At 41.5% G+C, this 15,075-nt stretch overlaps 1 protein-coding gene across 3 annotated transcripts in view; it reads right to left on the reverse strand.

Moving 5' to 3' along the window:
* Nucleotides 1-3,842: 3,842 nt before the first annotated feature.
* Nucleotides 3,843-15,075, reverse strand: part of Lancl2 (LanC like glutathione S-transferase 2) — a 41,947-nt gene continuing 30,714 nt past the window's right edge. For 2 of the 3 annotated variants that reach the window (XM_039107801.2, XM_063286278.1), the window contains exons 8-10: nucleotides 8,577-8,753; nucleotides 7,580-7,652; nucleotides 3,843-5,619 (exon numbers count right to left, since the gene is read on the reverse strand). In XM_039107801.2, coding sequence (XP_038963729.1) covers nucleotides 5,525-5,619; nucleotides 7,580-7,652; nucleotides 8,577-8,753 — 345 coding nt within the window. In that variant the 3' untranslated portion in view covers nucleotides 3,843-5,524. The remainder of the gene's footprint in view (nucleotides 5,620-7,579; nucleotides 7,653-8,576; nucleotides 8,754-15,075) is intronic. The other variant, NM_001014187.1, reaches the window with a different exon arrangement.

The following is a 15,075-nucleotide window of genomic DNA, read 5'->3' on the forward strand; positions in this document are numbered from 1 at the left end:
ATGTGAATGAATGGGGAGATGCTGTGCAAAATGGAACCTCATGGACCTGGAGAGAATAGCCCCAGTACCTCCTATTTTTGATTGTGAGCCTAGCCTTTAATAGCTGAGTCATCTCTCCAACCACTGCCTCATTTCCTTACCACTATCCTGCAAATGCTTTTCCTGGCACCAGAGAAGATACAGCTGTGCAGCCTGCCTCCTCCCTCCACTCTGTCCACATAACTGTGGCTCTGAATTTTTTTTCTTGGTTCAAGACAGAGTTTCTCTGGGTAACAGCTGTGGCTCTCCTAGACCTCACATTGTAGACCAGGTTAGTCTTGAACTCACAGAGATCCACCTAAGTAAGGCAGGAGTCTTTATTTTGTCCTCTCTGTCACTTATCAAGGAAAGACCCCTCCATTTTTGCCTGTAAGGTGTTTTCCTGTCCAATCAGCCCTGCTTTCTACTTGCAGAGACATTTCTTCGCAAAACTGGTCCTTAGTATTTTGAATTCTTAGTACATTCAGCTTATAAACAACAGAAAATTTCCCTCAGTGTTTTAGAAGCTCTAAAAAAGAAAGAAAGAAAGAAAGAAAGAAAGAAAGAAAGAAAGAAAGAAAGAAAGAGAGAGAGAGAGAAAGAAAGAGAAAGAAGGAAAGGGCTGAAATTAATGTGACAGTGGAGATCCAATCCATTGTGCCAGCTATAGAGGCCAGAAAGTGTGAACAACTTTAAGATTACAGGGAATACAAGTGTTTAAAATTAATTAAAGGATACCAGGGTTAAATACAGTGAAGTCAGAAGCACTGAGATAGGTACACGAAAGCCTTAAAGCTGGGCTCTCCAAATGATGGCAGCCATGTGGACAGAGAAGCCAAATGAGTACAGGCACAAATGTTGAGAGCAGCTGATGGTGGCCATTGGAGTGTGAGTCCAGAGAGCCACTCCTAAAAGGCCATAATGTGTATGTGTGTGTGTGTGTGTGGGGGTGCTCTGCAGCACTGCTTGTTGTTGTGGTGCTGGTCCATCAGGACTACTTGTTAACGTGGGAGTCTCAGGGCTCTGGACATCCTGGTACCTCTACTTCCTCCCATAGAAGTGGACTAAGGAGGTCATGGACATAGAGAGGCTCAAATGCAACATCCTCACAATGTAGAGGTAGGAGTGGAGAAGTCTGTGGGAGCTTGACTGCAGCTCCCTAGTCATACCACCACAATGGCCAAATCTGTCTTATGCCTAGGATTCATAAAAATCAAACCAAATCAAATCCAGGCAGTACTGTGCAGGGAGAGAGAACAGAGACCTCAGACCTCTATGGAACCCACAAGCCTGCAGCTTAGTACATGTCACAGACAGACCATAGATACCTGCTTACTGCTATGCCAGGCAGCACAGATGAAGAATGTCATCCAGCCTACATTTGAAGCCACCACAATATTTGAGTATGTAGTGGATGAGAGCTTGGGAGACCCGGCCCTGTCACTTGTCTACCATGATGAGGCATGGGTGCAGGGCTGATGCCTTGCCCCACTTGACCCTCACCACCTACAACAGTTGAGAAGAGCTGGCCCTGGAATCATGAGAACAAGACAGCTGGTCCTGTCCTTCACTGCCTGCAGCAGTCAGGTGAGCTGACCCTGTACCTTACCTGGGCAGCACAGTAGAGCTCATCTTGGTTATAAGGGTACAAGTAAACCAGTCCTAGAGGCAACAGCATGAGACAGTTGGCCCCACCACTCACCTGGCTGAGTGTCCTCTTCCTTCCCACTCAACACCTGCAGGAGTAGGGTGAGCTATCCCTGGAGTCATGAGAATAGGGGGACCAACCCAGACCCCTCACTGGCTGTAGGTCTTGGGAGAGGGGGCCTGTGTCTTGCCTGTGAAATACAGTGGAGCTGACTCTGATGGTGAAGGCACAAGTGAACCATCTCTGAGGGTTTGAGAGCAGGAGAATTGGCCCAGCCCCTCACAGGCTGCAGTCCTTGGGAAGAGTGAGCTCTGAACCTTGACTGTTCAGCACAATAAAGCTGGCTCTGGAAAGCTGGGTTTGGGTGAGCTGCCCCAAGAGCATGAGATCAGCAGAGTTGACACTCAATTGTGCCCATGGTTGCCTTGGGTGGCCTAGCCAAAGCAGTGCTGGAGAGCGCACCCTGGTGGTGCAGATAAGAGAGAGCCAAGGGCTGATCAGCTCAGCTACCACCCATGCCCAGATCCAGGGCTCTGAGTTGGCCCCACCCCCAACATCTACATCATCTGTGAGCAGTTGGGACAAGTAAAAGGGCCAGCCCTGCTGTTCCAAAGCTGCAGGATCTCTATGACACAGGACAACAACAATGTATTGACTGGTTTGTGTCAATTTATTCTGGCCTTTGTCTTTCCCACAATGTAATGCTTCTGCCAAAACCACCATATGTAGACATACCTTATCCACCATCATGTTATTATTCCACACAGAACTGCTTCTAGCCAAGGAATTCATTTCACAGCCAGAGAAGTGTGGGCCCATAATCATGGACTCCACTAGTTTTGCTATGATCCCCGCATCCTGAAGCAGCTGGTCTGACAGAAAGATGGAATGGCCTTTTGAAGAGTTATAGCACCGATTGGGTGACAGCAGCAGAGAGGGCTGGGGCAGGGTTCTCCAGAAGGCAGTATATGTTCTGAATCAGTGTCTGATACATGGTTTCTCCCATCCACAGGACCAGAAAAATCAAGGGGTAGAAAAAGGGAATAGTTCCACTCACTATCCCTCCTAGTGACCCACTAGGAAAGTTTTTGTTTCCTGTTCTTGTAACTCTTAAGTTCTGCTCGCTTACATGTGGAAACCATTGTAGCCATAAGAATGTAGCATTAATAGTAATTTTGAATAAATTATAGGTCAATATAATTATAGTGAGGTATAATGATTTAGTCCATTTATGACTGCCAAAGAGACTCCCTTTTCTCCATTGTTACATGAATCTCTCCATACTTATGGATACCATCTTCTTGCAAAGGCTTGGCAAACCAAGGTTGGCAAGATGAAGCTGTCACAGAAGAGGTATCATGTTTTGGATCTAATATTGCTTCCAAAGGCATATATTATGGACTTTCGGGGACTGATTAGATCCTGGGGGCCTCCAACCTCATCCATGGATTTCCTAATTGTTCTATAAATGACTGAATAGTGGTTAAAACTATAGGTGGTAGCACCCAGTGGGAGGAAGTGTCTTGTCCTTGCCCCCTCCACTTACTGGCTGCCAACTTGACTCTGTAACATGCTACTGATGCCAAGATGCTCTTCCTCATCACAGGCAATGGAATCATCCAACCCTTCACCGAAACCTCTGAGGTTCACACACTTTCTCTTCCATCGTTTGTTTTGAGTATTTTGCATAGTGATGGAAAACTAACATCTAAATGTTAGAGAATATGAAATATAGCATTAACATGTATGACACATACATGTATAACATATAGCATTAATTACATACATTATGAGTTAAGAGTTCTCTAGATTTTCCACTTCCAAACATAGCTCCAGGCAACTGTCGTCTTAAATTGCTGTCACTTCATTTTAGGTGAACACCATCCTGCCTGCTGTCATAGGTCCTGCCACTATGGTCATGGACTCTAACCCCTTGGAACCATGAATCCCACATTTCATGTTTTCTTGTATAGCTGCCTGATTGTCACAGCAACAGAAAAGTAACTAAGACACTCAAAGAGTGTGGTAGCACTGCTGCCCAACATACACCACCAATCTTAAATGCTTCCTTGTTGGAATCATGAGGAGCGACTCTTTGGTCACTTCGGATACTCACAGAACTACCCACTTTAACACAGTTGAACTGAAAAAGAAATGAGAAAATATGAAGGCTTCATAAGTCATCACCACAAAACTGTCTTTTATTAACAAAACCAAAGAACCCCAAACACTTCTTTGTGAACATGAACTTTTTCCCTTAAGATTTCAAAATGGTATTTTGTGTGCATATTTTAAGCTTTCCAACACATTTAGAATACAGTTGCTGACATAATACAAGCCTAAGAAACAAAAGTGAGATGTTCTTAAATTTGATTTCAATCTCGTATAACTCTGAAATGGCCATATGTGGCCTGATTCACATGCCATTTCTCCTTTCCCTCATGGGATGACACTGCAGCCTCACAGGATGCACAGCGGTATGTGTAGTGGATACAAGGAAGGAAATCAATGTTGCCAATGAAATGCACATGTGTTGTCACCTACTGGAAAGCAGGAAGGTGTCAATCCACCTATCTTAAAAGAAAATCTGTAAACGAAATGATCTCCACTTCTTCAATGGGCATTTTATATTTCCCTCAGCATGTTGGTCAGAAAGATACTAGTAACTATCAAACAAATATAATTGAAAATACTGGGGAGAGTCACTACCACTGCTGCTGCTCAAAGGGCCCTTGGCCAAAATCAGGGCCCTACAAGCTCCACACTGATGCTGAGAAGAGTTTACAAGACAGGGGCTTCCTTCAAGAAACATATTAATTTCCTTTACAGAACAAAACATGCTTAGAAAATCTAGCCCACTCGTACAACAATCAAACTCTGAAATTTATGTGACAAGACTTCTAACCATATGCGAATCAAAATTAATGTCCTTAAAAATAATTTTAGAAATCACCCAGATAATAATTATCTTGTTTAAAATATTTTGGCTCTTACATATATAAATTCAGCCTAGAATTTATTTTATCATCCCAAACTGGATGAAAAATAAGGAATATATTAATTTCACATTCATAATAATTTACCAAAATGTGAAATAAATTTTTGAAGGGACATGGATAGATCTTTCTGACATTACAGCTACTCTGTTTTAAATAGTAATAAGATATTCTGAAAACAGCAAGGAGGTGTCTGTTTTAATAATATGTATCTGGGTAAACGTTTCAGAATTCCTAATGCTTAGTCATTAATTACATTGACCACAAGACACAAAGAGCGAAGAGGTGTCAACTGGGCCTTCCTGAGCTCCGCAGTGCACACTGACTTGCCCACTTTCCTTCTGGTTTGGGAAGCTGTCTCTCACGCATGCCCATGGAAAATGCTAACACGGTATTCTCACAGGATATCTACATCTGGTAGCTGATGGTCAAGATAGACATCACACGACTATTTCTTTGATGATAGAGATGACACCCTAGTTTAGGTACTATATACAAAAATGTGTGCCTGTCCCTTTTAACACTCACACGTGCTCAGCTAGGAGTTCATGTAACGAGTGTGGTTTTTCTAGTTATTCAATTTTCACCTATAGACAAGCACCAAGAAACATGCACACTACAAGGAGCCTAGAGATGAAGGAGTCAGATTTCACACCTTTAATGGACACACTGTCACAGAATGCTTATGACAAGGTTTCTATCGCTCATGCTCTAATTGGGGGTCTTTGCAACAAAGGGGCTTGTGAAGGTTTCTGTCCTTCTGTCTTCCTCTTTTAGGGTTTACAGTAGGTTCTGTGTCAGGCACTAATCAGTCAGGTGGCTTTTGGTCCAACGAGTATGTTAGTTGTCTTTTTGCACCTTTTTAATCCTTCTGCACAAAGCCAAGTTCAAATGCCGGAAACCGTGCTGTCTCTGGTACCAACATGTCAGAAAGAAAGTGAACAGCACCAGCCATACCTGCGAAACAAAATGTGCACCACACAGGTTAGTGAATAAAACAACAGGTAGCGATATTTAATCTCTTCCACCACCAGGGACTGTAAGGATATAAGGAAAAATGCCATCATCAATTTAAAACGGATTCATTAAAAATAGCACCCAACAGACAATTACACCATTTTTTTCTTTGCAGGAGAGAGTGAGAGTGTGTGTGTGTGTGTGTGTGTGTGTGTGTGTGTGTGTGTGTGTGTGAGAGAGAGAGAGAGAGAGAGAGAGAGAGAGAGAGAGAGAGAGAGAGAGAATGAATTCAGGCATATCCATGCCACAGTGTGAGTACAGACCTGGAAGACCACTTCAGGAGTCAGACCTTGCCTTCCTCTTCGTTCGGGACTGGGTCTTCATTGTTTTCTACCGAATGTATACCAGTGTAGTTGACTGGCAAGTGTCCGAGGTTCCTCCTGTCTTACTTCCCAATTCCTCTTAAAAATGTTGAGTTTATACACCTGAGCTACACATCTACACATCTGGGTTCTGGAGGTGTGAACTCAGATCCTCACACTTGTGTGACAAGTAAGTTTGCCTACCGAGCTATCTCAGCTTAGCTTGCATATGAAATGTTGAGATGATCCTGCAGCATCTGAGAGTGTAGATCTTGGATGCTGATCAGTATTACAGTGCTTAGCTAACTGCTGTGAGGGCTTGAGGACCATAAGCAGCATCCATGATCTAAAACAAAAAAGCAAGCAAATGCCCTGCAGAATTTAGGAACGTTGCCCACTAGATGTCCAAACGTGAAACTTTCCTCTCAGAGCTTTTACAATCTCCATCCAATTTTATATCTTCTTTAGCTTCTAAGAAAGTGCAATTTGCTTATGTCACACCACCCTCCCTCTCCCCCCCCCAAGTAGGACACTGATTAAACAACAGCTTTTGAAACTAATTGACAAAAACATTAGGGCAGCTGGGGGTAGGAGCTTCTTGTCCTCCTGTGCCTCAGCTTCAACACAGAGCCTAGGCCAGACTCATACTCATGATCTAATACTTTTGCTACCAGTGTAATAGATTACAGGCAAGGATCACCATGTCAGTGATATGTTTTTTGTGATGTAAACAACTACTTTTATTCTGAGAAGTATTTTTCATTATGACTTTCAATTTATAGCATTGATAAAATCTATTATGTATCTTCTTGAAATAAATAATTTATTCCTTCTGAAGATTACTATGGGTTATAGTGATAAGAATTGTTTTTAAAGTTATTATCAATTTATCCTAATGCTATAAAGTCTTTGCACCATGGTTTATAAGTTAGCAAAAACAGGCAAGTGCTCTGCATGCACACACACACACACACACACACACACACACACACACACACCATTTGGGAGGCCAAATGCATTGGTGCACACCTTTAATTGCAGCACTTGGGAAGCAGAGGCAGGCAGATCTGTATGAGTTTGAGGCCAGCCTTATCAGTATAGCAAGTTCCAGGACAGCCAGGACTACATGGAGAGACTCTATCTCAAAAAAATTAAATAAACAAACAAAAAGGATATCGCTATCTCTAGGACTTCAATTATAATAGTATACTAATTATAGTATATTCTTTTATATTTATTAACCTCAGCAAACCTAATTACTTTTACTTTAACTAATGGCCTTGAAGTTTCCCATGAACATAGAGAATATTTTGTGTACATACAATATTACAGAGGAAATGCTGAAGAATAAACATGCTATCTTCCCCTATCTAGTAAGCCTTCTAGGCTTTGTCTGTATATGTATTTCACAGAAGTTCTAAAATATTTGCAGGACCAAAATCTAGCAAGATCAATAGGCTTGCTATCATTTTGTTTTAGTTCTGAAGTTTTACTCAAGCGATACCAAATGTCCTAATGCTAGTTCTCAAAACAGAGGGACAGGTTTACTAGAGCAAGCATTTAAATGTACAGTCTTATTTTGTTTTTCACACTCCTACCTTCAAAGAGGGAATAAGGCCTGTCAGGAATGCGGCATCCGTGAGCTCCATAATCTAGACACCACTCTGCAAACTAAAAAGACGTTTCTTTTAAAGAATAGAATTTCTTAAGAGGCAATGAATAGAACATTTTAATGAATTTATAAGAATTAAAGAGGGCTCAAGATATGGCTCAGTGGTTAAGTGTTCTTCCAGAGGACCCTAGTTTGATTGTAAGCACCCACATCAGGTGGTTCACAAACACCTGAAACGCCATCCGTCATGAGACCTGTCTCCTCTGGCCTCTTTGAGCACTTGCACTTATGTGTACATTCCTACAGATACACATAATTAAAAACATTAAAAATAAAACTTGGAAAAAATAATTGAAGAAGCTAGTTTGGGCAGTAGTGATTCCAGGGCTCTGAACTATACTCTATTGCCAAAACCCACTAGAAGGCTGAGAGCTAGAGACCTTTCCTTGTCTATTTCTTCTTCTGTAGGTCACATCTACCTTAAAACACTGTAGGGACACCTGGAGAAGAAATGCACGATAGTTCAACTGCACCCTGATACTTCCAAGCACCTGTTCCACCTGAATAAAAATCCTCCCTGGCTCTGAACCTGTCTTCAGACTTGGCCGCTGGCTCCCCCTAGGACTTGGGAGGTGGAGCAGGAAGATCAGTTCACATTCATGATCATCTTTGGCAACAGCAAACCAAGGCCCTTCTGTGGTAGCTCAGACTCCTCAAAAACCAACCGAGCAAATAAATAATATTTATACACAGTGCTGTATTCTGACCAGGCAGTATGATTCCAGACTTGTGCTATCCAGAGTGACCTTTACGTTTGCTACCTTCACGTCATAGAGGGACACAGAGGGACAAGGACAAGGCTGTGCCAAAGAAACAGATTAACCCACAGACTGGGAGGAGTAGGTTCAAAGAAGGAAGACGAGTTGCGCTTTCAGACTCTGTTCTAGGAAGTTTGGAAGCTGTGTGAATAGAGGTGTCCTCACCTTACAAGCTCGATAGAGATACTTCTTATCCTGTGTCAGTTGATAAAGGGACAAAAAGGAATAACCATTTCCAGCAGTTCCATGGCAGATTCCATAGCCTTTCCGGAGCAGACCTCGCTGCCAAATCACATCACTGCACTCCATGGCCTCTTTCAAGTATTTTTCCTCCTTAAAAACCTGAAAGGGAAAGAAAGCAAAACAGTATTAACAAAATGTTTTGCATAAGAGTCAGAAATACTTCCTCATTGATTAGAAAACTATACATTATGAAATGAATATGGCATTGGGGCTAAACACACATAGGAACCTCTCCACCCAGCCAGGTCCTTCTCACAGTCTAACTCAGTGAGTCTCCCCTCCACAGATCCTCCTTAATCTGCCAGACCTAGCACTGGTAACCACATCCAGTGTCCAGGCCTACCTAGTCTGTCAACCAACCTTTAAGATTCCACCAGGACCTGCCCTGCCTGCCCCTGAATCCACAAGCCCTTGGTACAACACATGTAACCGTTCTATCCAGCAGATCTACCCTATCTATACTCAAGGCTTGGATCAGGACTCACATCCTGCATACCCGACCAGTCTACCCTGTTCAACTGCCTTCACTCCACCTAATTCATTTTCAACCCTCAAGCACGTGTATTGCCCCCACATCCTCTCTTCTGCTCCAACCTACTCTGTCTATATTAGACAGAACTAACAAGGAAGGTCCCCATAACTAGATCTCATTGGAAAAATTATGAGCAATATGAAAGGTCACTCCAGTATTTTCTCTCCGAAACCCACCAATGCTATAGAAATGTTTGCCAAAAAGAAATACCTAAATGAGCCACAGAAAACAGATTTAAATAATAGATTTTTTTTCAAAAAAAAAAGGAGTTTAAAGAAGACACCAAAATAAAAACAAAATACTTGCAATACAGACACACATCAAAAAAGATTCACCATGACCAAGTTGGCTTTATCCTTAAAAGCAAGGATGGTTCAATATATGCAAGTCAATAAATGTTATAGATAACCTAAATCGACTTAATAAAAATCACATGATCATCTCAATATAGAAAAAGCCTTTGATAATTCAACATGACTCCATGATAAAAGTCCTAGACAAGATAGGACTAGAGAAAACAAACCTCAATATAATAAAAGCTATATAAGAGAAACTCAAACCAACATCATCCTAAATGGAGAAAAGCTTGAGTCAATCCCCCTGAAGTCAGGAACGAGAAAGTGACACCCACTATCCCCATTGACTTTCCATATTGTGCTCGCTCGATGCACTAGCTGGAACACATGAGAAATTAAATGGATACAAACACAAAATCAAGTCAAATTATCCCTACCTGACAGGTTATATACATTGGAGATTCCAAGAGTCTTACTAGAAAATTTCTATAAACAAATCAGCAATGGGCATGATACAGATCAAGTTAGATCAGTGGAATAAATACTCTCTCTAGACCCAGAGAAACATCAATGGGTAATATAAAATTTACTAAGTAGTCTGGCTAATAGAGTAGACATAACAAAATAAAATCATTGGTGAATATAAAGCTAGATAAATAGAAATTATCCAATCTGAATTACAGAAAAGAAAAAGAAACTCAAAAATAAAAGCCTTATAGGAAAATAATGGCCAGGCATTTACAAAGTGTAATGAAGGCAATAAACTCACAAAGTTCAAGAGGACTACCAACTCAACTCATGCACGCAGGTAAGGGACTTGTGCTGCCAAATCCTATCCCCACAGTTCATCATCTGGCCACCCTTCTTTTACATAAGGACCCTAGACACTCACCGTTAAATCTGCCTGCTCCCTGCAACACACTCAAAGGTCTCGTGTCCTGTTGTGGGCCACCACTTTCCAGGTAATTACCCTAGAATCCCATGTTGATCCCCTGAGAACCACTTATCCTTCAGCTTCACTTCTGCCCCTTCTCCGGCCTCCATTTCCACATATGGACCCAAGACTCTCCCTGCCAACATCATCACCACTGCTTTCTGAGAACTGAGAGCAACTCTCCTAGACCACTAAAGATTTTTACCTAGAGTTAAGAGACTTTTAACTAGAAGGTCTGTTACTGGGCTTAGAAACTTCTGATACCTGATTTGAACATCAACACTGCATTGTTCCCAGACTAAACCCTAAACCCCATTCAGCTGAAAACAATCTGGCAAGGTGGGGGGTCACTGAAAACAGAGATCCAAACACACAGCCAACAAAGGAAAGAAACAGCAGAATTTCCACTTAAGAAATACGACCAACAACCCAACTACAGATGCCTAGGTCCCATTTCAGTAGCACAAACCACATAAAGAACCAAGAGAATAAATTATCACCATAAAAGCAGTAGCCCCATAGTGATGTAACCTAAAAAAAAGCAACTCAGGTGATAAACAAAAAAATAATTTAAAAACAGCAATAATGCATATGAACAAGGAACTCAAAGAAGATATAAACAAATACCAGAATGAAGACTGTGAAAACTGTGAGTAGCAAAACAATGTAAGACAATAAAATATAATAAAGAAGGTCAAAGAAACATATGAAACACCAAATAGACAGAACCATAAAAGAACCCCCTCATGTCATCTGATAGTCAAAACACTAAATTTATAGAAGAATGGATATTGAAAGCTGCAAGAAAGTTCAAGTTACACAAAACGGCTGCCCTATTGGATCCAATCCAGACCCTGCCTCACCTTCTCAAATTCATGACTTCTAAATAATTATTACTGTTAAACACACATATAAAAATTTTAATATAATCTGTTTGGGCCATTTAGTGTTGCTCAGATGTATGTATTTAAGGCTAACCACTTTGGATCAGATCACCTGTCTAGAGACTTCTCCTTGGAGAAAACTGAAACTCCCCTGTTTAGGGTGGGTCCTTGTGAGATTTCCCCATTCATGATGGGATGTCAACTGGTATTGCCATTTTTCATGTCTTATTTAAAAGTCCATATCCTTGAGATTTCATGGGTCCATATTCTCTATCATATATACAAGAATTATCCCATAGCAATCGTTCCACCATCACTTCATGGTCCTCTGAGCATTACATGTAGGGGTTGTACTGCAGATATATCATTTGCTCTGGGAACACCATAGACAGTTGTTCTCTGAATCTGGACCAGTTGCATCTCTCTATAATGGTCAATACTGCAAAAAGATTTTTTTCTTTTTTTCTTAATGAGATATGAGAGCTATACTTACCTGTGAATAGAAGGATAAGTATTTACAATGTAGTTACATATTATACAAGTTTAGAGAGATGGTGGTACTAGGATCCTTGGCCTCACCAGTTCTGGGTAGTGAGCTAGTTTTAATGGCAGGCATGAATTCCTTCCTGTGGTCATTTGAATAACATTACTCCCTATAGGCTCTGGAATCTGAACATTTATTCTCCAGTTGGTGGTGCAGTTCAGTGAGACTTGGGAGATGTGGCCCTGCTATAGAAAATACATCAATGGGGTACACTTTGAGGTTTCAAAAGCCACATGGCTTTCCTAGTTCTCTCTCTGCTTCCTACTTGCAGTTTAAGAAGAGAGCTCCCAGTTCTGCTTCAAGCAGCATGAGTGCTGTTCAATGCCCCGTTCCCTTGTCATGATAGACTATTATCTCTCTGGAGCTGTAAGCCAAATAAACTGTCACTTCTGTGAGTATACGCTGCCTTGGTCATGGAGTTTTATATTGCTACAGGAAAGTAAACTAGTGTGGGGTCTCCACTTTTCCTGTCCTCCACTACCATGAACCATATTCCTAACTTGCCTTCTCACCATGTCTTCTCACAGGACTTTCAGAATTAACTGATTCATGACCAAGAAAGAAAAGCAAAATCACCCTATTCCCCAAGTGATTCAAATGAAAACTGGTACAAAACCAGGTACAACTCCAAGAGAAGAAAGCAAGGATTCACACTATGCCGAGACTGAAGTTTAAACTGAATCATGGTCATTAACTCTACCAAACGGAGTTCAACATTCTTAACCTGAAGACTTGGTCATGTTTAAACTGTGGTTGCAGTTTGTCCAGTAATCTATTACCTCTCAAAAGAAAAAAAAAAAAAGAAAAAGTAAACTGACATAGAAGCTGGTACCAGGTTTGTGGGAATATTGCTGTCAAGAACCTAACTGCACTGGTTTGGTTTTATTGTTGTTGTTTTGGTTTGTTTGTTTGTTTTTAGGAATGGTGAAATCTGTGGGACGTTGAACTAGAAAGTGGTTGAACTCTGTAAGCAGGCCTTATCGGGTTGTCCTACCAGGAGACTAAGACTGTGGAGAGAAAGGCAGACTGTAGCAGGAGGGCCCAAGAGGCTCAAGAAGGAAGCAAGAACTGTAAGAGCAACTAGGCCCCACACATGCTAGTGCCTCCAAAGACACCTATCGTGCTGAGGTCTAGCCTCAGTGTGAGGAGGGTCCTGAGAAAGGAGGAATGGAAACAGCGCTGATTCAATAATGACTCAGTCAGTAATGGGTGCATGATGTCATTACCCATGCTCTTTGTCCAAGGGGTCTCATCTTTCTTCCTTCTTTTCCTTTCTTTTTCCTTCTCCCTACCAGAGAGCCCGAATGCAGTCTTTATTTACTAAAGCCACATCATCAAGGTTTTGACCATTGTTAATGGTTTAAGAAATCCTTAAATTTATATAAATTGTATGAATCCCAGATCATTAGTTTCAACCCCTGCTTTTTTCCCATCTTTATTAACTTGAGTATTTCTTATTTACATTTCAATTGTTATTCTTGGGCCAACATCCCCCTAACCCCTCCCCCTCCCCTTCTATATGGGTGTTCCGCTCCCCATCCTCCCCCCATTACCGCCCTCCCCCCAACAATCACGTTCACTGGGGGTTCAGTCTTGGCAGGACCCAGGGCTTCCCCTTCCACTGGTGCTCTTACTAGGATATTCATTGCTACCTATGAGGTTAGAGTCCAGGGTCAGTCCATGTATAGTCTTTGGGTAGTGGCTTAGTCCCTGGAAGCTCTGGTTGCTTGGCATTGTTGTTCATATGGGGTCTCGAGCCCCTTCAAGCTCTTCCAGTTCTTTCTGTGATTCCTTCAATGGGGGTTCCATTCTCAGTTCAGTGGTTTAATGATGGCATTCGCCTCTGTATTTGCTGTATTCTGGCTGTGTCTCTCAGGAGAGATCTACCTCTGGTTCCTGTCAGCCTGCACTTCTTTGCTTCATCCATCTTATCTAGTTTGGTGGCTGTATATATATGGGCCACATGTGAGGCAGGCACTGAATAATCCCTGCTTTCTTAAAACAGAAACTAAACACAAAACAGAAGCCCATTTCCTTCTAGTTTTTACACAGCCTGTTCTTCATGGGTAGCTGGGCACAGCTCATGGGCACAGCCTTTGGTAACTACTTTCTTGTAAGAATGGAAGGTAACAGAATCTCAACATTATTAAGGTTGAAATGATTGCTTACACAGCTTTACAATTTATGTGAGTAAAGCAGCTAGCTGTCTCTCTCTTATCTCTCTTAATCCTTCAAGTAGCTATGAGAATGAGGTAGTAACTTCTCATATGCTTGTATATCATCTTTTAATTCTCTAATCTTTGTTTCCTTGTCCTAGCAATTCCATGGCCTCATGTCCAAAATTGACAACCTCTCCATGAACGCTAATTCACTCACCATAGTCCTTTTCCATTAAACCATACTCTCCTTCTAATATTAGTTTCTAGATCATATGCAGGTCTTCCTCCTATAAGGTAAACCTGTCTATTGTTTGCTCGTTGTTGTTTTCTCTTTTTATAAATTTTTCCTTCCTTTCTTAAACATGCCTTTTCTTCCTGAGATCATTTTAACTCTCTGTCCTTTATGCCCACAAGTTCACCCTGGCTAATTAATTCAGCAGTCATTAGACCAAAGGGTACACATATCTCTTCATACAATTCCAAGTTCAAGGCCAAGTCTAAGAATGAGCAATTTCTACAAAGGACTATGGAGGTTTTTATGGCCTCTGTGGTTGTGTTGTCTAGATCTTTCCCAATCCAACCAGGAGGCCTGTTCCTCATCCTGCACAGCCTCATGACTACCTCCTTACATTCCTCATTCTTGAGAACTGCATGTTTCATTTATCATAGATTAGCTCTGAGTTAAGGGGTTAGTATATTCCCCAGAAAGAGAGACTGAAAGTAAAATAGAGGAGACAGCAGATCAGCTTTAGGGCAGCAGCAGCCATCAGCACACCTAGGGATCAATGGCCTGGTGATGTTCCAGGGGCAGGAACTGTGTCACACTTTGCTTACACAGCCATGCTGGACCTGGGACTGACTGTCTATCTATTACCTATTTAATTATATGTCATCTAACTTCCATCTATCTGTTATTTTTTTTATCTACCTATCTATTCAGCTATATGTATACACTAAGAAATAAGTAAACACTTGTTTTTTTTCCTAGTTAACTGGCTATTCACTTGTTATTTTGATGAAGTTGGCTATGTTCTGCCTTTATCTAACCATCTTACCTTCGGCTGAGTCAATA

The sequence above is a fragment of the Rattus norvegicus genome, chromosome 4, assembly GCF_036323735.1.
Source record: "Rattus norvegicus strain BN/NHsdMcwi chromosome 4, GRCr8, whole genome shotgun sequence".
In the NCBI taxonomy this organism is placed as follows: Eukaryota; Metazoa; Chordata; class Mammalia; order Rodentia; family Muridae; genus Rattus; species Rattus norvegicus.